Here is a 26,292-nt window from a genome sequence, read left to right on the forward strand (position 1 = left end):
GTTCCCACATCACCTACTATTAGTGGCACTCCTCTTCAAACAGATACAGTCATAAGAGGCCAGTGTACTTATCTGGATATTTTGCTTCCTCTCTCTTATTTGATCATCATGTTTCTACCATAGCCAAGAAGTTCTTCTGTCTGACCCAGTTAATTTCCAAAGGAATATCTTCATGAACCAAAGAGATATTCATATCACCACACCTTCCCTTATAAGACCCATCATTGAATACATTGCCCTCTTTAGTATTGGTATAAATTTTGTGATTCGTCAAGGAGGAGGTAACACGATGACATCAGAGATGTATGCCTTCAGGCCATTGAGTAACTGCAGAGGAGTAGCTCTAACTGTTAGACACCATCACATCATGTCAAATTGCAAACAACCCTAACTTACAACTGGAGATCCAAATCACCATTTACAAATTCAGCTGTTACTTCATTGCTAGCTACAGAACCCACCAATCCTCCTTAGAGATCATGGAAATCACAGGAATACCACTGAGGGGAAAAATAACAAAACAAATACTATCTTGTTAGGGGACTTCAGTTGCCCAAGCTTTGATTGCACACTTACACATTGAAAAAATAGTTATGGTCAGCAGTTCCTAGAATTTGTACTGGTGCACATTGTAAAACTGCAGACTAGAGGCTCTAATATCCTCAACATAATCTTTATCAACCCATCCTTAGCTTCTTCCCAGAGTCTTCAAATCCCTGGTTAAATTTGACCATAAATAAGTTATATTAGGATTAATGGCACCACCTCATCATAAAATGAAACCATATTTAGTTACTTTACTAGGGGAAACCACCACAGTGGTACAGTGGTTGCATTGTTGCCTCACAGCAAGAGGTTCTCCCATTCATTTCTCAGTTAGTGTGCGGGGAATGCCTTCTCTGTGGAGTCTGCATGTCCTCCCTTTAGTCGAGTGGCTTCCAAAAGACATGCATGAATGGGCATGCCTTCGCTGAAGGTTGGGCATCGGGCTGGCAACTCGGCACCATAAAAATCTACTGCCAATCATTAGCGGACCTGAGTTCCACTGTGGCGACCCCTTACCGGGAAAAGCCGAAAAGACAAACAAACTAGGGGAAACCTACTTTAGCTTCTACAAGACCTGTACTAAATTCCCAGCAATCCACAGCAAATGGGCCCAAATGAGAGAAGCTGCCACTTTCACCTCCAGTTTTTGCCAGCATCTTAACAGCTGCATAGTGGGATACCACAGGAATCAGTGCCAGGTCCTCTGCTGTTTAGAATTTATTTTTCAGACATACAAACCAATATTCCTGAAGTGTGGTTCACCAAATTTTCTGATAACTGAAAGCTTAGCACTATTATGTGATCATGTGCTGATACTAAACTGTGCAAAATGGCTGGAATATGCAACTGTCTTGTGCTAAATTCAAAAAAAGTGCAGCTTAGCTGCATTTGTCAAAAAAGCTCTTGCCACCTCATATTTTGTAGGGGTACTCCTTTTCAGATGTGGTCATAAAAGTCCTAGATCATTACGTGGACAACTCTCTTATTTGATCATCATGTTTATATCATAGTCAGGAAATCTTTCTATCTGATCTAGTTAATTTCTAAGGGAATATCTTCAGGATTCAAATACGTCATCTTACCACTGTACTATTCCCTTGTCAGACCCCTCAACAAATACAACCCCTTTGGTATATAATAATTCAAGCACATCACTCAACTGGAAATACCTCAACAATTAAAATAAATAGATAAATAAATAAAGTCCTTAAATCCTTCAACTATCCTAATAGAGTAGCACAATTTTCCATGTATTTAGTAGCCTACCAGCTGTTCTGAGGTGACCCGTGAGTCACTTTTTGAGCTATGACAGACCCAGTCCTGTTTAACCTCCTATTTTTTCACAAAAACGATGGCTCTACAAACAGTTGTACTGGGAATCAAAATTTAGTCCAACAAATAAAGAAGACTCATTCGAGAGACAGGTTTCTAACTCAAAGTGTTCCCACACTATGGGATCATCTAACAGTAGAGGTCAAGCAAAGTACTACCTTGCTTGCCATTAAGGCTAGTCTTGATAACTAAATGAGTAAATATAAATGAACACCAGGGTTATCATGTATGCCTAGCTTGATTTGTGAGGTGGGCACCATTAAGTACTTTTTTATGGTTCATAAGACCTTTTTATTGTATCAACTTACAAGTGTATGAGTTTATGCCCTTATGGTCCATGTGTTTGCTTGTGTGGTATTGCTTCTGTGTTCTTCTGCAGGAGTGGCAGATATTCAGTGAGCAACAGAATGACAACAGGTTTTGTAACAGTGGGCAGAGATCAAACTGGAAAAAAGGAAATACTTTATTTTCATCAAAAAGTTGGCCACTGCTTAAATTTATTCAACATTTGTTTACTGGGAAAGTCTGACTGGGACAGAGCCCATTTTCAGCGGAGGCCCAGGAAGAAACACCCGTGATGCATGTCTTTGGAATATGGGAGGAAACTGGAGCACCCAGAGAAAACCCACGCAAATGCGGGGAGGGCATGCAGACTCTGCACAGAAGGCACCCCAGCTGAGAATTAGACCAGAGAACCTCTTGCTATGAGGTGACAATGCTAACCACTGCCACCGAGCAGAAAAGAATGCTAAGATGGCTAGATACGTTATATAAGATCATTTACTCAAACCCTTATATTTCAGAGTGCAGGATGTGTGGTTAACTATACTGCTTGGAACAAAAGCTTTTATTAAAATGAATTTTCATTTTAAAGCCAGATTTGTTAGTAATCTCTGTGATAATAATGTGTATCACAGAAAGACCATGCTATGAATGACATGAATTTGTAGAAGAAAAAGGTTTATTTACAATTCTGAACTGATGATGTAAAACAAAACATCATCATCATCAACCACCCCCCTTTTCACATTTTACATGGGGTCAGGGCGTCATATCAACTGTTTCACACCACGAATATGTATATATATATATATATATATATATATATATATATTTATATATACATATATGTGTATGTATATATATATATATATATACATATATGTGTATGTATATATATATATATATATATATATATATATATATATATATATATATATATATAAATGACAAACACCACAGAGACAAAATAAAAGCAAGGAAGCCATTAATACCTCAAGTGCCTTGGCAAAACTGCCTTCAAGGAGTATAGTAACATCGTTGATTCACACTTACATATACAAACACAAATAAAACAACAAAATAGTCAAACAATAAGTCAGTGAATGACATACTTCTAATTACATTCATTATTCAGTACTTTTGGTACCAAAGTTCCATATTTCTAAATATCAATAGTTTCTTTAAACAACAGTTTATCCTTAAATTGAACTAAATCACCTACATAGGTGACTCTATAGTCAGGAACACTGATGTTCCACTCACCAAGCTGAACAAGGAGAAAATTACAGTCAGCTGCCTGTCGGGTGTCTGGATCCGCCACATAATGCATGCACTCAAGTCACTCCACAACAAATACAAACATGACTCTGTCATTGTCCATGTTGGAGTGAATGACTTGAGACGTACCTCCCTGGACTACATGAAAAGAGACATGGAAGAGCTCTCGGATCATGTGGCCCAGGCAGGTATGTCCCTAGCCCTGAGTAGCATCCTACCTTCACCCAGAATGATACCACAGTATAAGGACAAAATGATTGACTTCAGCAATTGGATAAGCTTCTGGTGTCATTCAGAGGGGATCCAGTATCTGTCTGCCTGGGATGTCATGATCGACAAACCACGATGCTTTGCCAGAGATGGTCTGCATCTGTCACCCCTGGGATTCAGGTTACTGGCTAAAGTTCTTACCACCCCTACAGTGCCTTTTTTAGGCAAGGTTCAAAGGACAAAATCACCACTGTAACAGATACAAGCATGCAAAATCTGAAGGTAATTCTACTCAATGCTAGAAGTCTAAACCTCAAAATGCACTCTCTCGAGGCACTCCTAAAAATGGAGAACATCGATATCTGTGCAGTAATCAAGACCTGGTTCCAGGCCCCAGAGAGAAAGCACCCCTGCAATACCAGGCTACAACTCTTACCACACTTTTCGGCCACCAAACCAAGACTGAAACACTAAAGGTGGAGGAGTGTTCATATTCACCAAGGATATTCACACCTCCGGGCTAGTTGCCCAACACAATGCATCTGAAAATCTCCAGGTGCAACTAATACAATGTAAGACTGCAGTCCAAATTGTAGCTTGCTACAGATCCCCCACCATGCCCCAAGATTCTCACTACACCTTCCTAAACATACTGGAAAATATTAAGATACAACCAAACACCCTAACACTGGGTGATTTCAACTTCCCTGTCATTAACTGGGAAAACTACTCGGGTACCAACACCTTTTCCCAACAGTTCTTGAAATTCATAAATTCCAACACCCTGGATCAACTAATCCATTGTCCCACCAGGGGCTCCAATATCCTAGACCTGGTCATTACCAACATGGGAGATAGATGCCCCACACCAGTGGTCACCCCCTTATTGGTCAGGTCTGACCATAAGCTAATCACCCTTGACATGCACATCCCACCCCCACCCCCAAGTAAGGAAACCTCTGTAAAAAAATTTCTCCAAAGTCAACTTCATGCTACTCAAGTCAGAAGTGACAAACTTCATGACAGCCATGCAGACGGGAGCTGAAAGTTCAACTGCTGAATTCTACACTAAGGCACTGTACGAGCGCATCCACTTGTGCATGAATCGTGCCATCCCAAATAGAACCAAGATGCTCTCCTCCAAAAAAAGGAAGCCAATCTGGTGGTCCCCTGCCATAAACTAACTATACAACAGGAGGAATAAACTGTTGCAGAAAAGAGGAAAATCCCAGAATGCAAAAACTCCATTACCAGCCTCAGTAAGAAGCTGAGATCCCTCATAAAATCTTCGAAAGCTAGTTATGAAGATAAAATTGCCAGAGATTCCAAAGACAACCACAAGGCATTCTATAGTTATGTCAAGAATCTAAATGGCAATGCTCAGATCTGCTCTGAGCTACAACAGAATGACATTAAATATACTGATCCCAAGCATATTGCCAATATCCTGGCAGATTGATTTAGTGCCAACTTCACCTCCCTCTCATCCGCTAAAGGTCCCATCTCAATACCAAAAGATTGCCAAATTCCGGTAATCACAGCCACACTGGTAGAAACCGCACTCTCCAAAGCTAAGAATACAGCATCTATGGGATCAGATGACATCCTGGGCTGTGTACTACATGAACTACAAAATGAACTGGCACCTCACCTAAGTGTCATGTGTAATCATAGCCTCAGCTCAGGCTTCGTGCCCACTGAGTGGTGCACAGCTACAGTTATCACACTCCACAAGGGGGGGATCCACCTTGGATCCCGGGAACTACCATTCCATCAATCTGAAGATCCTGATCTGCAAGGGCATGAAACGCATTATCATGGAACTTATAAACAAAGACACTGGCAACCTTCAAACACTGGACCCCACCCAGTTTGGGTTCATGAAGGGCTAATCTTGTCTCCTGAACTTGATTGACTTCTTCGAATCAGTCTCCAGAACTGTGGACAAGGGTAAGGTGGTCCACACAGCCTATCTGGACCTCGCCAAGGCCTTCAACACCATCTCCCACTCTAGAATCATAGATAAACTTACTAAGCTGGGCATAAATCCCTACGTCACTTGATGGGTTGCCAACTGGCTTACTGACAGAACCCAGACTGTAAAAGTAGCCGACTCCAAATCCAGCTCCAGACAAGTGACAAGTGGACTACCTCAGGGTTCAGTCCCAGGACCTCTCTTGTTTGGCATCTACTTCTTTGAAGTACAGGCCAACACTAAGGGACTCTGGCTAGCAAAGTTCACAGATGACTGCAAACTGGGAGCCATTATTGAATCCCCAAATGATGTGGATATTCTACAAAAGGGCCTAACAGAAACAGATGCTTGATGCCAGAGCCATGGGCTCAAGCTTAATGCCAAGATAGGTATAGTTATCCCCTTTGGAAAAAAAACATGTACCCATGAATTGCCACATAGGTGGTATTTCACTAAACACCGAAAGTGTGATGAGAGACTTAGGGACACAGGTGGACAGTGGTCTCACCTTCGATAACCACATCGCCACAACAGTCACGGTATCCTTCTATGTGGCACACCTCATCACTAAGGGCTTTTCATCCAGAAAAAGGAGGTCATTGTCCCACTATACTCATTCCTCATTAGACCCATTATGGAGTACAATACCCCATTTGGTATGTACCTCACAAGACATCTGCAACAGCTGGAAAGGCCACAGAAATACCTCACTAAAAGAATCACAGGCCTAAAGCAGATGTCCGACCGTCTAAAAAAACTACAGCTATACTCTGTGGCATATTGTCTACTCAGAGGTGATCTCTGCTTAACATACAAGGCCATGTCAAACCCTGAGCTGTTGGAAATGCTCCACTTAAAGAAATCCCAACCCCTCAGAGCCACACGCTCCAGGGATCTAAACCTTGTCGTCACAATGAACAAAACATGCTGGAGGAATAGGTTCCTGACTCGGAGACTCCCCATACTCTGGAATAGACTACCCGTACATGTCAAGCAGAGTGCTTCCTTAGCCCTCTTCAAAAGGAACTTTGATGACTGGATGGGAGATAGGAAATTCACCCTGGGGATCACGTCAGTCACTCTGCTAGACAGGGGTCCAGGGAAGTAAATATTGTGGGAAGAAATGTCCAGGGAATTGTTATGGCTAGGCTTGTATAGGCCCTAGGTCCGATAGCCTAGTACCAACCAATGAACCTATGAACCTATGAACAAATAATTTAACTTGTTCTAAAATACAACATTTTATCAAAGTACCATTAGTATTATGAAATTCTTTAAAATGAACAGCAAGTAAACTCTCATAACATATATTTCTAATATCTCTAATATGTTCTTGTAGTCTGATTTTAAAGGGGTGTTGTGGTTCCCCTATATAAAATAAATCTCAAGGACACTTTAGTGCATATAAATAACTCCTTCAGTGTGACAGGAAAATTTTTGATTAGGACAAAAGTGACCTGGAATTTGAAGAAAATGTAAGACTTAGAAAATGAAGAGTAAACAAGACAATTGTATAAGTTTTGATGGGTGACTTAATATGGCTTTGCATTACACCTTAGATGTTAAAAACACTGAAATGATCATGCGGAAGAATTGGTGTATGCTACAATGTGATGGGAATATTAGACAACTTTTTCTTGTGTTGTCATCTTTCACTTACAAAAGCCAATCTAACATTAAATCTCTGTTGGATATGGCTGGTGATCATCCTAAGAGGAATATTACCTACTAGGAAATGTGTTCCCTGCCATCAGTGTCCTTAGGTTAACATTTGCTATAATGGCACCCTTTTAAGTGACTTGGACACTTCTGGGCAGTATGAGTTTTTTAACTGTTTTTCAAAAAGAGTGTTATATCTGGCTACATGCTCATCTTGCCCCTCTTTCTATTTGGGAAAAACTAAGAATGCTTTGAATAAGCCCATTTATCAGCCTGTGTACAATATTCAACGTAAAGTTCAGAGAAGTGCACTGACCAGACACTCCACTGGGTGTGCTGGCTTTACTAAGTTTAACTTTTTGGTTCTTGAACAAATGCAGCTTCTTCAATATGCAGGTGACTGGCAGAATAATCTGCTTCACCAGGAAATGTTCTGGCAGCTAATGTTGGATGCTACCACCTTTCCTGGTTTGAATGATAATATTTCTTTTAGCTGTGAATTAAAAAGGAGAGCCAGTAGATAATGATTTACTTTGGTTAACTTTTTATTTTATTTTATTTTACTTTACTTGTTGGTTCATATGTAAAACGTGTATTTATTTGACTTTTATGGCATTTATTTTGATTTTATGCTTTGTACTGATGTTTGCAAAAGTTGGTTGATACCAAGAGGTGTGTCTGCCTTGTTGCATGTTCTTAAATGGCCTTGTGTGTATTGCATTCACAGTTCTGATGATGTCTGTGTAGTAAAAATGAAATGGCTGAACTGTAGATGTTTTTAACTCTATTTTTTACATTAAATGCACCCTGTGTTGTACATTGTCATGCTAGCAGGTTTTGTTGATCTTGTGGTAGAAGGTGAGGTCTTTGCCATGAGATTTAGACAGACTGCTGATATTGCATAGGTTGAAATGGTCAGAAATGATAAAGAAAACTCATGGACCTTCAGTGTTCAAAAGGCTAAACAGAGATCATCCCTCATTAATCAGTATGAGGCAGAGTAGAAGGATCGGGCTTTTAATCTTTAGGGTACCTTATATTGTGCAGTCTTGCTCAGAAACCTTTGCGGTCTTTCAAGCTGGTCTCTGACACACAGACACACACACACACACACACACACACACACACACACACACACACACACACACACACACACACTATACTACTTAAGTACATCAGCAACCTGATTCTTCCATTTGAATGCCCAGATGACTGCAACTAAATTAATTCTCTCACTTATGCATTTTATGCACGGTTGTATGCAGACCTTGTATGCTGCAGACATCTATGAATAATCATACTTAGCAAGAATCCTTGCAGAGCAGTGCAACAGTTTGACAAATGGCCTAAGCAGCATAGGCCATGTCCATAGGCTACCATATTTACATGTTGATTTGAAAGCCTGAGCTGTTCATTAAAACAGAGCAGTGCTATTTGGCAGTGAGATATTTATGAATAAGGAACCCTTTGCATATGACATAAAGCCCTCATGTGGCTTTGTACTTTGCATGCTAAATAAAGCTCCTCGTGTGGCTTTGCATATCTCATAAAGCCCCTTGTATTGCTTTGCATGCTATATAAAGCCCCTTGTGTGGCTTTGCATGCTACATAAAGCCCCCCCCCCCCCCCCCCAGTGTGGCTTTGCATACTACATGAAGCCCTTTGTGTGACTTTGCATGCTACATAAAGCCCCTTGTGTGGCTTTGCATATCTCATAAAGCCCCTCTTATGGCTTTGCATACTACATAAAGCCCCTTGTGTGGCTTTGCATATCTCATAAAGCCCCTCTTATGGCTTTGCATACCACATAAAGCCCCTCGTGTGGCTTTGCATATGTCATAAGGCCCCTCTTATGGCTTTGTATTCTACATAAAGCCCCTTGTGTGGCTTTCCATATCGCGTAAAGCCCCTCGTGTGGCTTTGCATACCACATAAAGCCCCTCATGTGGCTTTGCATATCTCATAAAGCTCCTCATTTGGCTTTGCATACCACATAAATCCCCTGATGTGGCTTTGCATATCTCATAAAGCCCCTCATGTGGCTTTGCATACCACAGAAAGCCCCTCGTGTGGATTTGCACACCACATAAAGCCCCTCATGTGGCTTTGCATACCACACAGTCTTTCTGTGCATCCAAGTTGTCATTTTATTTTTCTGTACTTACTGTGCATGGGAAGCATAACCTGACTATTATCTATATTAGCTGACAAAGGCAGTGATTTACTATATTTTTCATAAATGGAGTCAGTGCCTGAGAATGTTGTCTCCAGAGTAAATGGTGTGTAATTTTCTTTTCAGAAATATTGCAAGTGTGTTTTAACTGCGAGTAAACCTTGTGGGAAAAAATCCACTTCTCCCATACACAAATGGCATCCACAAAAAGCGTTATGCCTTTCAAAGAAAATAAAATGTCTTATGGCTTTGATCAGTTGACATAAACAATCTAAAAATAAAATCTGACAAAATACGTTTTTCAGAGAAATCCATCAGCACCATTCTCTACAAGTAGCATTCTGTCTACAGATTAACTAGATTAGTGCAAGGAGAATATCCTTTGTCTGTGATTAAAGAGAGAAAAATTCAAAGTAAAAAGGTTCCACAATTTACTGATTTCTTTTAAGTGTTCAGGGTTCTTTCACATGCAGATTATCCCAGTAAAAATCCTTATGTAGTGCTCTGTATGACAAGTTGCATTTTGCTTTTATTATCTGACCTAATTCATCTGACTTTGGCATGCAGAGTTGAACTGAGTTTAGGTACTAAATTTATGAATTATATTAATATACTGTTTAGTTCTCAGAACACATCAGCACATATTTGTAAATTTGCAATAGCATGTGCTAGACTGACACTTTTTATTTTTTCTTTGCAGGTGCTTGTTTTCTCCTGACTGCACATCGTTATTCGATAAACAATCAAAATGTTTGGTTTCCTAAGAGGCTCTTATGGACAACAAGCCGTTAACTTGATAGGGTCAGTACTGTGAATGCTGTACTTGAATGTCTTTATAAAGTTTAAACATTTGGGAGTTGATTCATATTTTGTGTATTATGAAGTGTGACTGAAGACTTGATTTTTACAGTCTTTTTGATGTTTTCTGTTGTAGTGCTTTCCTCTGTTTGTTTGCTAGCTTGCTCTCTACACTTCTCCCTCTGCACTTTCTTTTATTTTTCTGGTACTACTTTTATTTTCACCATAGAGAACAAAAGTAATCATCTTGATGATTTGGTTTTACTCATTTTCATCAGAAAATGTCTGCCTGATGTAAATATGTTTCCGCTTTGAAGATCAGGTGAGACTTCTCTACCAGATTCTACTGTCTAGAATTAACTGTAACTCTTCCAAAATTATGGGTATGATGTGCTACTCCTTTCTTCCTCCTTTATCCTTCTCTCATCCCAGCATTCCTTACTCATCCCTCTCTATCCTTCTTCCAGGGCTGGTTGACTGGAGCATTTGTGATGCTGGGAAACCAAGCCTGATTAGTAAGATGGGAACAGGAGGGGAGGATGCTGTGATTCTCATGAGGGAATTGTGTTTCTTCTTGCCTGGCAGTTTTCCCTAGTAAAGGACAGGGGATCTAGTTCAGGCAGGGAAAGTGGCAGAGGTGCCAGGAGATTAACTGCAGAGGATAGAACACTCATAGAAGCATGGTTGCATAAATTGCTTTAATATCAGTGCCCTTGATATGCAGGGGTAGGCCTGTTAAAAATCTTCCCTCCCTACAATTTGGGTATCACTGTACTGAAATGACCATGTTCCACACCATGATGAGTTTGAAGACTAAGAAACACAGGGACCCAGCTGCTGGAGCAAGGTATACTGTGGCAACAGTGACATGAAGGATAACAGTGACCATACCTCTCAAGTGTACCTCATTATGAGGAATGTACCTCATTTGGGGTCTTAAAAAGTTCATGTTCCTCAAAATTCTTCAAAGTTCCACATTGAAAGAGTCTGTCACACATTCAGTGTTAGGAATTGTTTAAGTGAAATCCACGGTAAATTGAAATTAATCATATTAATTCATTAAACGATCTTCTTTATAAGTAAAACCAGCATATTTTAACCATCCTATGACCTTCCTAGTTGAAGTTGTTAGTAAGCCATTAGTATGTATTCCACATTTTGCCTATTTGTTCTACATTATGAAGGTGAGTGTTCCTCATTTTGGCGATGGAAGGTTGAGAGCTATGACAGTGACTGAATGGTGTTGTTTTTTCCTTCTTCCATTTCCAACTACTGCCTTCACATTTTTACCTTTATTCTCTTCTTTCCTCATCCCTGCCCCCCCCCTCTCGCTCCCACCAACTCTTTCATCACTTTATATCTTACCTCTCCATTACTTTTACTTAAACTCCATCTGAAGGCAATACTTCATTTCTTAATTATCTCAAACTTAAAACCTTGCTGTTATACATAAAGGCCTGTGTGTTTCAGGCAGGAATCAGTGTTACAGACTATAATCGGAGTCCCATGTACATAGTGCTTTCTTCTCTCCCTCACCCTTTTATCCATACCCTGCATCAGTTTTCAGACCTCCTTTGCTGCTCTGCCCTTCGCTGTTACCTAATTATCGCCTTCAGTGCTTTGTTTCCTTTACCATCACAGTGCCTCCTCTTGATTTGCCCTTCACTTTCTCATCTTTCTCTGCTCCTGCTTCAGCCCCTCCCACTATGCCACCAATCACCACATGCATTCCTCTTAGCCTTCCTTATGATTTTGCCTGCAATGCGAGACTCTTGCTGAAGTCTACACCTTTTCTGGTATAACATCTAACTGTGTACCAGCCTTCACCTCTGGTATCATTGCTGTTAGTGGTTTGAAATCCCATCTTCATTCTATAATGAATCTCTTGACTTGTGTTACTTATTGTTGCTATGAATTAAGTATTCATTGAGATATGTCTGGTTCAGAAGGCTGTACTTAGTTCTGAAAGCATGATGTACAGTCAGAATCATCTGGTAATGTTCCTAATTTGTGTATACGTGAGAGGTATGCAAACTAGTGACACCAAACTTGATGACACTAATCTCAACAAGTGCATTAGCTCACAGCTGCTGATTTAAAGGTGCATATGATTTATAAAATAGTGTCCTAAGCATTCCTTAAATTTCAAGAAAAGTTGACAATTCTCTGCTGCACTGTAAAAGAGATTAACAGTAAGAAACAAGATGATGGCAGTTTCTATTGGGTAGTTCATCACCCGATGACAAAAGATAGCATCGCTAACAAACCACTTTTGAAAGGGTTCTTGGTAACTGCCAGCCTATCCCTCCCTGGAGTAAAATAGATTGTTTTTTTGTCTGAGTGAACTTATGTACTTGCTTTAGTTACAACTTAAGTTGGACGTACATGTTCACAGTGGAATAGGATTATATTCCCCTGGTTTCTGTCCTACCAAGAAAACCTGCAGGGATAAAGACTGGCTTAAGAAGAATTCTGGTACATACCCCCATGGAGAAACTTTTTTTAATGTGTTCCAGAGCAATACAGATGTCCTTTAACAAGTTACTTGAACAGCTAATGCTGGGCTACTGTCCTGCCCTTTATAATGTTGTGATGCTCAGAAATAACTGACAAATGCCTCCTTCACTAGGTTACCATGACAGTGACATTTTGTGTTTCTCAGTGTGCATAAATGACTGACACTAAAAAGTGTCCAGCTCTGTGTTGATAAAGATATCTGAAGTGAGATCAGAGAAGATTTCTCTCAAGTTGTGGTCCTGCCTGGCATCTGCAATCCTGGAAACATGGCCAGGGTAATCTTTATGTGGCCAACAAAAGCCAGTCATTGTAGTGTGAGAGAACGTTCCCTCTCTTGCAAGGCCTCTTCCAGAATTCCTAGCAATTTTGTGAACACCCTAAGTGTAAACTGCAGAGTGCAGAGGGATGACCAAGTGACATCATTGTACTAAAAGTGGTTCACACGTACCTCTTGTGTGGATCCAGATATTTATTTATGTAACATTTTTTTACCAAGAACGTCTGACTTTGAATGAGATAATTTTCATCAGAGGGAGAAATACTCCAGATGTATGTCTTTGTAACATGGGAGGAAACTGGAGCACCTGGAGGAAACCCACATGAATGCAGGGAGGATATGCAGACTCCACAAAGAAGGCACCCTACTTGAGAATCGAACCAGGGAACCTCTTGCTGTGAGGTGACAATGTTAACCTGTGCACCAGTGCGCCGTCCAGCTTATGTAGCAAAAGGTATTCAGTGACACCATTTAGGTGGTCGGCAGCAGGAGGTGAATAATGCTATTGAGAGTAGTTGTCTGTACCTTGCTGCAACAGGGGTGTGCCCATTGAAATCTCAGAGCAGGACAGGAGCTGTGTTTCCCCTTTGGAGCAAGAAAGAGGTGGAAGTAGTACAGCTGGCCTTCTTTCAAAGCTAGAACAGCCTGTTAGAGGAGTTGAGTCTAGCCCTGCCTCACAACCTCTGCAGAGATTCCTTGAGCAATGGGTTAGGGCCTGAGAGCTCTAAGATATCATTACCACTGAACACATCAATGAGCCACTGGACCTGGACAGTGGCCCTTCAAGATGGAATAAATTTGAATAACCTCTTGTTTGAAGACAGCCCAAGAATGTAGTCAGGACTTCAACTTTAAGACTATTGGACTGTCCCCCTGAAAAAAATAGCATTTCTGGACTGACAGGACATGTGCTTAAGCACATTCATTTTATGTATATTCCTCCATAGGGAATTGGCTAGTCTTAGATGAAGTAGAAAAATATGGGACGGTGTGGGATCTATAAACATCTTTCATAATGCTGACAGCCTTTTTTTTCAGAAGGTCCTTCACCAGTTCTGGAAATGGTTGGAAGAATAGAATTTTCCTCAGGAATGGGATATTCAAGATGAATTACTTGAGCTTCTCCTTTAGCAAGAAAAGCTTCTACACTGCCAGGCTTTGTAGATGCATGCCTGAATCTGATGCCGTATCCAAATTGTTAGGAGAGTCAAAGGTACAACAGACCATCTAGCTGCTAATTGTGAAAGTCACATGTAGAGTCTAAGCCACATTTTCCTTGAGTCTCAACTTAGAGAATGTTCAAAGCCTTTGTCAACAACTGATCCACTAGGAAACACTGAACTCTAAACAGGATAAGAAATGACCGATAGTTCTGAGCACCAACATGGCTGACTGGAAACGTTTGATCACCATGTCCAAGGCTTTGGATTCCCTTTCTTGTGTTAAAGTGACAAAATATGATCTGTGCACCCTATGTTAAACTGAAAAAGATGACACAAAAATGCACTGAGGGATCTCTAAATAGGATTCACTTCAGGTAACCAGGGGCTAATGGAAGGCATTCAATTTTTTGGGACCTGGTGAAGCAGAATCTGTGTACTCCCAGGCTGCATATATGGCATGATTAGTGACTGGCCCATTCTGGAAGGTGACCAAGTGATCTTCCTCTTTCTTTCCTAAATGCTTATTGTGACACTTTTACTGGGGGAGGAATAGGGTCACAATTAAATCTAGGGTGGACTTCATGACCTTCAAGATTTCAGTAGAGGGAGGACTGTCATACAATGTAGAACACATTATTATCTGTGTCATAGACAACATCTTTTAGTTCCTGTGAATGTTCAAAGAAAGTCAAAGAGAGTGAGATCATTTCCCGTGCCACCCCCAATCTGATTTTACTTGCATATGGATAATGTGTGTGTGTGTGTGTGTGTGTGTAGGGGGGAAGGGTTGAATGTGTGACAGTCAGGTGACAGTAATACTTCTTGATAATATGCTTACCATCTACAATGTGGGTACTTGATAGGCTGGCATCAAGTCATGTTCCCTAAGGGTACACCCTTTCAACTATGAGGACAAACTTCATCATACCTCAGAAAGCTGGCTGAAGCCTAGGATGTGAGCCATAGATCCTGACGATTGAGTTCTCAGCAGATCCTTCTCAGCATGACCCTCAAGCTCTACTAGACCCACTGGGCAGCCTGGAAAGAGAAGTCCTTGTGCCACAGTATTACTACTCAGATATGGTTTAAGGACTGGACACCCCAAAAGGGTGTAGCTAGCCTTGGTCAGGCTAAACTAACTGATCAGAGGATGAATAGCACCTGAACACGCACTGCCAAGGAGGAATCTGGTGATAGCCCCCAGCACTTGCTAACATGAGGATCAGCACGGTCTCAGGTTCTCACTAGAGGAGAGTGAAAAAAAAGTGATGCAGGGGGGAACAGAAGGCCGTCATGTCAATGGACTTACCTTCAAGACAGTAATACCACTATCTTTGATTTGATTCTTTAATATTTCCGTGTGCTGCTGCAAAGTGCACTGATCAACTCCCACTTGTCCCCTTGCTGGATACTTTCACCTGCCTCAATTCTCCTTGCTATAAGATAAACGAGAAGCTTCACCATTCTGTGTGTGTGTGTTTGGGGGGGGTACAGTTGAATGGCAAGTAGTTACACACCTACAACAGTGCTTTATATCATGTTTTTCATCTGGAGCAGAAGCCATGCTAGTGCAGTTCCAGGTCCATTATTAGATGGACATATAAACACTTCTTTTGTGCTTTATGAGCTGTTTGTGAGATCATTTCTATTATGAACATTGGGATCAAGATCCAGACTCTATGAATATTAGAAAAGAACTGGTATACTCAAGGCATGGTTGCACTCTCCTATTGCAGGCTATGTGTACATGGCATGTGTCAGCAAATTGTGTATTTCTAGGGTGCAGGCCCCTCTTTCGGGGTGAACCCATTCCAGGGTGCCCTGTGCTTTGCAAAAAAAAAGATAACTGTCTGAGGGGCCCCTGCTGGTTTCTCCAGGAGCATTTGCATCACCACATTGGATGCTGCGAGGTGCCCGTCTCCGCTGCTCCAGATTCAGGGATTTGAACCCTACTCCCTTTTGATCGGCCGAGGATGAAGGAGGCCATCACCTGTCCCTTCATAATGGTGCTTGCCTATCTTTCAGGACCAACTGACCCATGTTCAACTGCTGTTCACATGGAACCCTTCTCCACTTCTGCATTCAAAGCTCTCATTTGAATATGTGCTACTACCACCAAGATCTGCACCCACGGTGGCTCCACTTAGGCCCCCGCCCTGGACTTCAGTGCCACTGCGGTAGTATTCCTACTCATTATGGCATAGTCCCCTCGGCTTCCAGCGCTGGTGACAGCCGGGTATGGGCTCGACAGTCCAGCACCATCCATTTTCAGGGCTAGTTGATTTTAGGGCTAGCAGTCTGGTAGCACAATTATGATGTAATAACTTGTGCCAGCATATGGACTACATGCTGCCAAGTCAGGGAAATTGTGAGAAAAAAATTACAGATTGGTATAGAAGAAAGGATTATCCTAGGTGCAGACCCTATGAGGGGGATCCTCAGTGTTATGACATTATTTTTTGTTTGTATTTTTCAGAAATTACTAAAGAGGAAGTGTTTAGCCAATTTTATTTGGAAGACTTCACTTCAGTAGTTCTGTTCTCTACTCTGACTGCTTGTAGCTTCAGGTCTTTGTAGATTAAAAGAAAAAAAAAAGCAATGTTCTGCACATTCAACAGTGCTCATATTTACTTGTTGTAAATGTTGCCTGGTTGACTACACTTTTCTGTCACTCTAAGAAAAAAAAACAGCTGCAGTTAAATATGATGTGAACTTTTACTTTTATGTAGTGAAACTTCCATCAGTTAGTTTTGCCATGGATTTATTCTATATACCATCAGCTGTGACAGAAATGCTGTATGCAGTTACTAGGCTTGCAGTCCAGGAGACTATTCAGGAGCTTAGTGAAAATTCCCAGTTGTTCTCAAGCATTGTCTGATCAAGTGACTTGCTCAAGGTCACACAGTTGTCAAATAAGGGCTGATTGAATCAAATCCTTTATCACAGAAGCTACAGCTCACAGCCTTAGCCTTCTGTACCAACTTAGATAAGACATGAACTCATGATCCCTGGTTTACAAGACCAGTGCTCTAACCCCTGAGCTACAGAACTACAAAAATCTATTTTTAAGCTCCTTGTTAAACAACAGATTTTATCCAGCATTTCAGACATGCATTTCTGTTTCCTTTTTGTTATTTCATGGGCCATGTACTTTGCAATCTGCATTGCATGTTGGTCTCAGAATTGCCAACAGTTTCTATAAAAAAATAATTACTTACCACTGCAGCAGAGCTCAACTGTCATGCTTTATGCTGAGTGAAGGCATTTGTGTTTTTAGACCTCTCAGTTCTTTAGGAACATAGTAAGAACTTTGCTTTTCAGTTTTTTAATGTTTTTTTTATGTATGTGTGTATTGTAACATAGCATAATGACACTACCAGGATCTGCGCAGTGAATGGTACCAGCAGGCAAGGGCGGTACCAATAGGTACATGAAACAGTGCATGTCACATGGCTTGTCCATGGGAAAGGAGAGTTGTAGCAATGGAGTCACAGGTAATAAGAAGTGGAAAGGAGTAGGGGCATGTATCAGGCAAATTTACCAACCACATGACAGGTCAGTGTTCAAAAGGCCAGAGGAGTACGGAGGGTTTTTCCTGTGAGATGAGATACACTGAGGCTGAAGTAGTCACCTGCGAGATGGGGAGTCTTTATCCTAAGTTTTATAAATGCCAGTGGACGCCTTGGCGGTTGGAATCCTGAGTCATATCTTTCACCCAAATATATTAGACTATACAGCTGTTAAGTTATTACCTGAGAGACTTTATTACCAGTGACTATTGTTTGCCAGAGACTTTCATTTCTCGAGATCTTTTACTCACTACAGATTGTAAGTAGTGTGACAAAGGTTTTGTTGCACGTGACACCAGCTTTTACTTTTATGCACAACAAGGCATAAAAGTAAGTGTTTTCATTTTTGTGTCCATTTGCTGGTTTCTGATTTGATAATCATAAACTGAATGAGATGACGCTGCTTGCCAATGAGTGGTCTGAATAGACAGACTGCATTTTTTTCCTTGCTTATTTCTGTTACAGTACCATTTGACAGAGCGAGACCTGATGAAAGCGACTTTGCATTATTGGCTTTACAGCTGGGAGTATAACTGACCACTTGTCAGTGTGAAATCTTATGAGAAAACGAGACAGAGAAAATACTTTTTGGCTGGTCTTTGACTTTCTCAAGAACTGTTGGCTATGAACTGATTTCAGGGAGATCAAGTCCATTAGTTTTTTTCCATATTTGCACTTTTGTAACTCAGTGCTGCAAGAGCAAAAGTTTTCCTTCTAAAGTATTGCTGTAGGATAGACGTTGTTAAATATTGCAAAGCATTTTAAGCTTCTGCCTGTTACTAAATTTGGAGCTCCAGTTTTCGCAAAATCTGCCTGTCTCTATGTTTGTTATAAGAAAATGTTTCTTCTAAAGAAAACTATGTATTTTGCTATCTCTGCTTACTAAAACTGGTTGATGCCATAGGCAGAAAAATCTCATCCTCATCTTATAGGAGGGTTTAAGTACATTCTAACTATATAATTTTAGGGTACTGATAAAAGCTACCATCTGGAAATTAGAGTTTAGAGATTTCTTACTAGATTATATGATGGTGTTTGTGGTCCTGGTTTTGCTATCTGACTGCTAATGTTAAGTGGTGATCACTTAGGGTGTTAGGTAATGTACCACTAGATACTAATGCATTGGGTATGGATGTGAGCATCCAGTCTAGTGCAGACTGTTGACTTAAGTGTTTGGTATCTAGTTGGGGTATTAATTATCCAAGGAGTTGTGTTGTGTTTGACGTCATGGTTATTGACAGCCAATGTTTACATTCTCTCAATATAAAGAGTTGGCAGAGGCCCAGCAAAGAATGTCTTCAAGAACAGGGATACTTTTAACATGAAGTATGTATACTCTTATTGTGGCCAGGCTTTCATGACTGTTAAGTTTAAGCATTGTGAAAAACAGGGCTGCACATTTGAAATTTAGAATAATATGGGGGAAGGTGATAGGTCAAGGGTACTTTTTTTTTCCCAAAATCTCTTTATTTCAATTTTCTTTTTTCAAATAATAACAATACGGTAACTCAAAAACACAAATAAACAATACAAATACCTATCTAAAGAAAACAGACAACAATCTCGTTCCAAGAAAATTATATATATATATATATATATATATATATATATATATATATATATATATATTGAAGAATATTGTCATTCCCTCAGCATTTTTGTTTAGTTTATCTAATCTAAGTTTGTTGAAGCCAGAAAAAGTGATGTCACTGTTTTTAATTTCTTTTTTCAACCAGCTTTCTGTGGCTATAAGGAGATCATGGGAATAATGGATTATGAAAGCTTGAAAATCAGGTAGTCTATTAGAGCTGCTTCTTAGACTGACATTAAGAGTCATAGTCCTGTGTATTTTATGGGATTTAATGAAGGTATTAAATGATGTGGGAGCAGTATTTGGGGAGGATACATAAAAAAATAAATAAAGAAATGGCAATGCTTTGCCATAAAATTCAAAACTGGCTAACATTTGGACAGTACATACAAACAAATCTAAGACTGGCCACAGCTTAAATACCTTTCTATACATCAACTAATGATTATATGGTCAGAGTCAATTAGCCTCCAATCAAAACTTGAAAATAACATTTTAAAACTTAATTTTATTTTAATTAGGCAAGCCATCCTTATGGTAAATGTAGTTTTAATGATAAATTTTATTTATTTTAGTTTAACCAGACTGGTCTGCAGACCATTTTCAGCCACATCCCTTGCCAAAAAAGCAATTACAAAGGTATGATAAAACTAACTGTACATAACAGCGAAACAGAAGTATTTATGTTGGTAGCAGGTAACATGTGTAAGGACAAAGGAAATAAAATAGCAGGAAAATATTAATATTTGCAAAAATGTTTACAAATAAATGACAATGATAGCAACGTTTAAAGATTCATTGTGAGTATGCAACAAAGAGTTAAATTATGTTAGTGAAGATTATGAGTTGTTTAATCTCGTTATCAAAACAAATGTATTTGGATCGTTTATGTATGTGGGATTTTATGTGTTTACAGAATTGTGATAGATTTTCAGTATTAATTCCTCTGGAAGAGTGTTCCAAGTGGAGGGGGCAAGTTTAAAGAATACATTTTCACTTAGGGCTATCTAGAGGAGGGGTCTGTCTAGTAGGTGCATATCATGGCTCCCAAGAAAGCATTCCATGAAGTGGAATTTACATTTTTGTTTAAGTGTAGGACAGTAAGAGTTGTGAAAGAGTTTAAAAGTATTGAGCAGCAAAGAAGCCCTCTGCTTGTGGGGGATCCAGTTTTATTTCTGTATGGTAGCACAGTGGTGTTTTCTCTAGTGTGAGAGGTGTATGAATCAAAGGATTCTATTTTCTGTTTTCTGAAGTTAAGTTAAGCCAAAGCAAGTAATGTTATTACGTTTAATCAACAGTTTGGACTCAGGATTGTAATATGCTGGACTTCTGGATATAACTTCTTGTGTGTAAAACAGCTTCTGTAAAGGAAAACAGAAAGTGCTTTTTCTACACATATTAGGAAATATTTAAGGCTTAGAATGAATTAGTATCAGAACATCCTTTAACCATAAAATCGATTCCGATCTTGGTGTCTTATTTAAATTTTCAGCTTTGCAGGTTATAGGAAAATATAGGGAGAAATTCTGATGAGATCACAACAGTTATCTGTTATGAGCTTTTACTGTGTGACACCAAATGGTGTTTAAGTTGGAAAATCTCAGTTTTGTGAATTTGCTTGAAGATAGATGTGATATATGTGCTGTCTGAAATGGAACCCATTATCAATTTTTAGTGAGTTTTTGATATTGATATATTTATTAATAATGTTTTAATAAACTTTTAGAGTAATATTTGGCTACCTGATCACACTTTTTGGTTTTCACAGCTTCGGGGATTAGTTGCTGCTACTTTAATTATAAATTTTGGAAGGGTATTTCTTGTTTTTCTGTGAAGTATATTACAATTGTGTATATACCCTGTGGTTTTGGTCATAGTGCTGCAGGTGTTTGTGAACTGCAACAGACCATCTCCCCTCAAGCACTGGGGAATGGAATATCACTACAGGAATATCAGTACAGTAACATACACCAAGATCGGAATCGATTGGCGGTGCAGTGGTGCAGTGGTTAACGTTGTCGCCTCACAGCAAGAGGTTCTCCGGTTCGATTCTTGGTGGGGTGCCTTCTGTGTGGAGTTTGCATGTTCTCCCTGTGTTCACGTGGGTTTCCTCCGGGTACTCCGGTTTCTTCCCACATTCCAAAGACATGCATCTGGAGCATTTCTCCCTGGGCCTCCACTGAAAACAGGCACTGTGGAACCTAGTCGGACTTTCCCAGTCAACAAATGTTAAATAAATAAATAAAAATAAATACTAATGCAGTTTCAGTAGCAATAGTGCATTATCACTCTTACAGCCCTAAGACTTTGCCTGTAGATAGGGCTATCGTGTACCAAAGTGCTGTGGTACCTAAAGGCATCCATGTTTGTCACACTCCTAAGCATATTATACAGTACGAGGACTGCTGCCATGTATGTTACACCTTGATGGCTGCATATTCAGAGAAACCAGTTAACCCTAGTCTAATTTCAGCAACATGCTGTCTCTTAAAGAAATGAGCTCTGAGCAGTGGGCTGGTCTCTGTCATGCTTTGCACTTCCTTTATGAATTTTAACCTCAACTATAGTGACTGTCCATTATGCATGCACAGACCAAGACTGGATTTGTACAATGGTACACCAGCAGCGAGTAAAGCCCTAATACTTGTCTGTAGCTGTTATAGTGCTATCACACATCACAGCACTGTGACATCGCCAGATATCTGCATTGTCAACAGTATGGCGTGTGCTCTATTATATGAAAACTGTTACTTCTGTAAGTGTGATACATTGACAGCTGCTTGCCACAGTACAGGCATAGGGATGTGTACTGTTGTTGGTGTGCAGTAAATTGTGAACCACCATGCACAGACATAAGGATTGCTTTGCATGCAGCAGACTGGAGGTTCATAGGTAGTTTCTAGTCTTGCAGTCCAAGGGACCATTGAGGAACTTAGCTAAAATTTCCAGTTGACCTTAAGCACTCGCTAGTTAAATGATTTTTTTTCTTGGCCAAACAGTAGATGAATGATGGCTGTGGGAATCAATCCACTGCAACTACAGCTAATATGCCTGACCCACTGCACCAACTGCCAACAGTGCTTCTAAGTCACACACAGTTGTGTAGCTAGTACTGTATGGAGTAAAAGGTCACATTTAGGTGCTGATGTACTATGATTTTGAACCTAATGTATGTATAAGTGGATATGTAGTGTGCGAAGTATGTATTTATTGCATGCCATCAGAGACACTGTGTTTTGCTTTATTTTTATTTTCTTTTATTATTTTTAACTGCTGAATTGGAGATGAATTCTGTTTTAGGTGAGCTTGGGTAGTTTAGGGTTGTATATATGTCTGGCGCACGAGTGCGCGCATACGTGTGTGTGTATGTGAATGTGTGTGTGTGTGTGTGTGTGTGTGTGTGTGTGTGTGTGTGTGTGTGTGTGTGTGTGTGTGTGTGTGCATGTGCGTGTGTGTGTGTGTGTGTGTGTGTGTGTGTGTGTGTGTGTGTGTGTGTGTGTGTGTGTGTGTGTGTGTTTGTGTCTGTGTGTGTGTGTTGTGTGTGTATCTGCATTGTGTGAAGTTTATACTTGTATATTTTACGGTATTTTAATTTAAGTGATGACCTGGGTAGAGTTCTGATAAATGATTGTAGATGCAGGAAGGATGCTTTTATAATCACCTGCTGATATGTGCAGGATGGTGATAAAAGCAGGATGGTATTAAACATATATACAGAATGGACCGGATATATGGAAAGCAGATTAAATAGATTCTGTTAAGAAAATATAAAAGCACAATGTTTTATTTGTCTGGTGGAAAGAGATACATAAGCATTAACATCAGTTCATCCTTGCATTCTCAGTACATTATATAATTCTGGTTGGCCCTTTTCCTTCATTAAATACATTTGTTTGCCATCTTTGCATGTTCCTCTATGGCTTTGCAGGTTGTTATAGTAAATCTTGGAGGAGGCATTTTGTTTTGTTTGAGGACTCTGAAAAATTTCTGTCTTCTGCATGGATTTAACTTTTGTAACTGAGAAACAGAACTTTGTGACTGAAAAGTTGACTCTGTGTCCTTTGAGCCAATTATCTTAACAGGCATAAAGTGATTCTCTTGGAAAGCATTCTTCACCTCAGCTAGCAGGATTTACAAACTGAAAGCCTTAATGTGCAAAGAAACCATATGCAGTTTTCTACAAAAAAATGTATTCCTAAAAACAAATCCCTCATTTATACCCAAACTGGTCTTTGAAGTTTCTTTGATTTAGCTGCCTTACTTCTTTGTGAAACATGATTAGAAGCACAATAGAAATCTGCATACTATGAATATGCACTAATGACTCAGACATTATACTGAGAAGACTGAACCACTAGGACACCGATTATCTATCTGTTTGTCTAGTCGGTACTGCCACCTAGTGACCGTCTCTTTTCTTCACCTTGGCTGTCAGTGTTAACATTAGTAGAAGTCTGAAGGCAGAAAGCAGCAGTAAAATTGTGGTAATGAAGCCATACTTGACAAAATGTAGCAATATAGTTTTGATGAAGAAATAATGGCTTTTCAGATGAGACAAGATATCTACAAGCAAGACAGAGCCTTCAGTTAACATTACCTGCCCACCTTAACAGTATGAACTTGCACCCGTTTTTTTTTCTTCTAAACAAAAGTTAATGATTTAAATCAGATGGTCACAGTGATGATGACTTCCTGGATTTCTACATTATACCAGCAACTTTCCCTGTATACCTTATTTCCTGGCATGGCCACATATCTCTTTTATAGTGTTTACACATGGTGTTTTGACACACTGCCATTCTTGTTTAGATCTGTCTTTTTCCTCTTTTCCCCGAGGTGCTACAGCCATTGGTATTTCCTTTAATTCCTGTGCTTTCACACCAGTGAGCTTCCAGGCCTTCAGCCTAGTCTCTGTTGACATTAGAGCCTTCTCTGACCACTGCTTGCAGCTAATTATGACAACCAGTGGTTTATATTGTGGGCCGACTGTTTCACTGCGGGTGACTTTGTAATCACTGATTCTACCTCAGTGCCCTTTCTGTACTGAGATGAAGTCTACCTAAGTTGCATATTGACCATTCTTGTATGTGATTTTGTGATTATCTGTCTTGATGAACCATGTGTTGGCCACCATCAAGCCATTTGCAAGAATGAAGTCTAGAATGTCCTCCCCTTCTTTATTCCTGTTTTCTAACCCATGCAGACCAAAACAGTCTTCATACCCTGTTCTTTCTGTCTGTCTGTCCTGACATGAGCGTTCAGGTCTCACATTATCACCATCAGCAAATACTGCCCTTCTTTGCACTCTTTCATTTACTGTCATAGCCCTGATCAAGGGCATAAGCCTGAAATTATGAATACTGTCCAATCCTTACATTGGAGTCTGATTGCCATAAAACTATCATTAATTCTGATGACATCCCTCTCTGTCTTCAGAAGACATGCTCTCACTATAATTCCAGCTTTATTTCTAGTCTATCCTGCCACTGAGTAGCAGACTCTGAATCCAAGCTACATTGTGTCAGTGAACCTGCATTCATTATTACAATCATTAGTTCATGTTTGGCTGGTTGATTGGTTTTACATCCATCTTTTGCTCAACAGAGCTTAACCCACGCTGGGCAGCTGAATACCATCCAGCTAGAATCTTATTGACCTAGGGCTGCTAGATGTCTCACACATGGGTCCTGGCATAGGTTAAAGTAAGTCAGATCCTCCAGCCACTTACTACTGGAAAATAGCCATTCCTATTTTTGGCCATTTTCGTCTACATGACCAAATCACCTAGAGCCATATTTCATACCACTGAGTGGCTAGGCATGACACGACATGCAGTCTGTGATCTGTGTTCTCCCATCTAGAAGATACTGAGCACCACAGCTAATCCTTAAGCAGATGATCTACATAACTCTTCACCCAATAGGTACAACCTAAAGTCTGTGCTGCTGCCCCTGACTCCTTTCAATTTTGGGAGAGTTTGAGGGATTACCAGTGGGAGTGTGCGTGCATCATAATTCAGCTCTGAGCCCACCGGTATTCATACTGGTGAAATACTGCAGTAGCAAACAGGTCAAAGGGGGACAGATCAATAAATCTGCTCTATGAAGACAATGTGGTATTACAAACAGATTCTGAACAGGAACCTCAGCAAATGATCAAGGAATAGGATGCAAAACTGAAGGCACATTGATGAAACTGAGTAGAGACAAGACAGATGTCATGGCAGCAAACGGGGTGAAATCGGAAGAAATTGACAGTTGAGATAGAAAGGGAAAACAGTGGGACATATTAGCAGGTTAAAGTTTTCTCAGACGGATGTTTGAGGAGAAGGAAAGTCTGAATAAGGTGGTCAAAGCTAGGATCAGTGGGGCTGCAGCCAACTGGCACAGAGAGTCTGGGTGGTGTATGACAGAATAATGCCAAAGAAACTAAAAAGTAACATATACAAAGCAATGGTGTTTCCGTCACAACTGTATGGTACAGAAACCCGGGCAGTGAAGGTAGAGCAGCTGAGGGAGTGAGAAGTTATGGAGGTGAAGTGCCAGAGATGGGCAATAGGATGCCCACTACAGGACAGATGAAGAAATGATGTCCTCAGAGCAGAAGCCAAAATAGCTCCGGTTGCAGAGAAGGTCAAAGAGAGCAGATTGTGCTGGTGCAAACATATGTGCAGGAAAGCAGAAGATGATTTAGTGATGATTTGGAGCAGGCAGGAAAAAGGCAAGAAAAAATGGGGACATCCAACCAAGACATGGATGGATTGTGTGGGAGAAGACCTGTGACCGTCAGGTATGATTGTCGAAGAAGATAGAGTGGCAGTGAATCAAAAGAGGTGGTGACAGTACGTGTGACACTCCAGCTACATGTACAAAAAAGGAAACAGGACATTGATGATGATGATGATGGCGGCACTGTTAAGGTG

The 26,292-nt window shown here is 40.2% G+C and overlaps 1 protein-coding gene across 1 annotated transcript in view; it reads left to right on the top strand.

Moving 5' to 3' along the window:
* LOC122790056 (calpain small subunit 1-like) overlaps window positions 1-26,292 on the top strand; it is a 317,834-nt gene that overhangs the window by 78,673 nt on the left and 212,869 nt on the right. The window contains exon 2 of the mRNA XM_044057654.1: window positions 10,156-10,256. Within this exon, the coding sequence (XP_043913589.1) occupies window positions 10,204-10,256 (53 nt within the window). The 5' untranslated portion in view covers window positions 10,156-10,203. The remainder of the gene's footprint in view (window positions 1-10,155; window positions 10,257-26,292) is intronic.

Source organism: Protopterus annectens, chromosome 1.part0 (assembly GCF_019279795.1).
Source record: "Protopterus annectens isolate FY-2018-M chromosome 1.part0, PAN1.0, whole genome shotgun sequence".
NCBI lineage: Eukaryota > Metazoa > Chordata > Ceratodontiformes > Protopteridae > Protopterus > Protopterus annectens.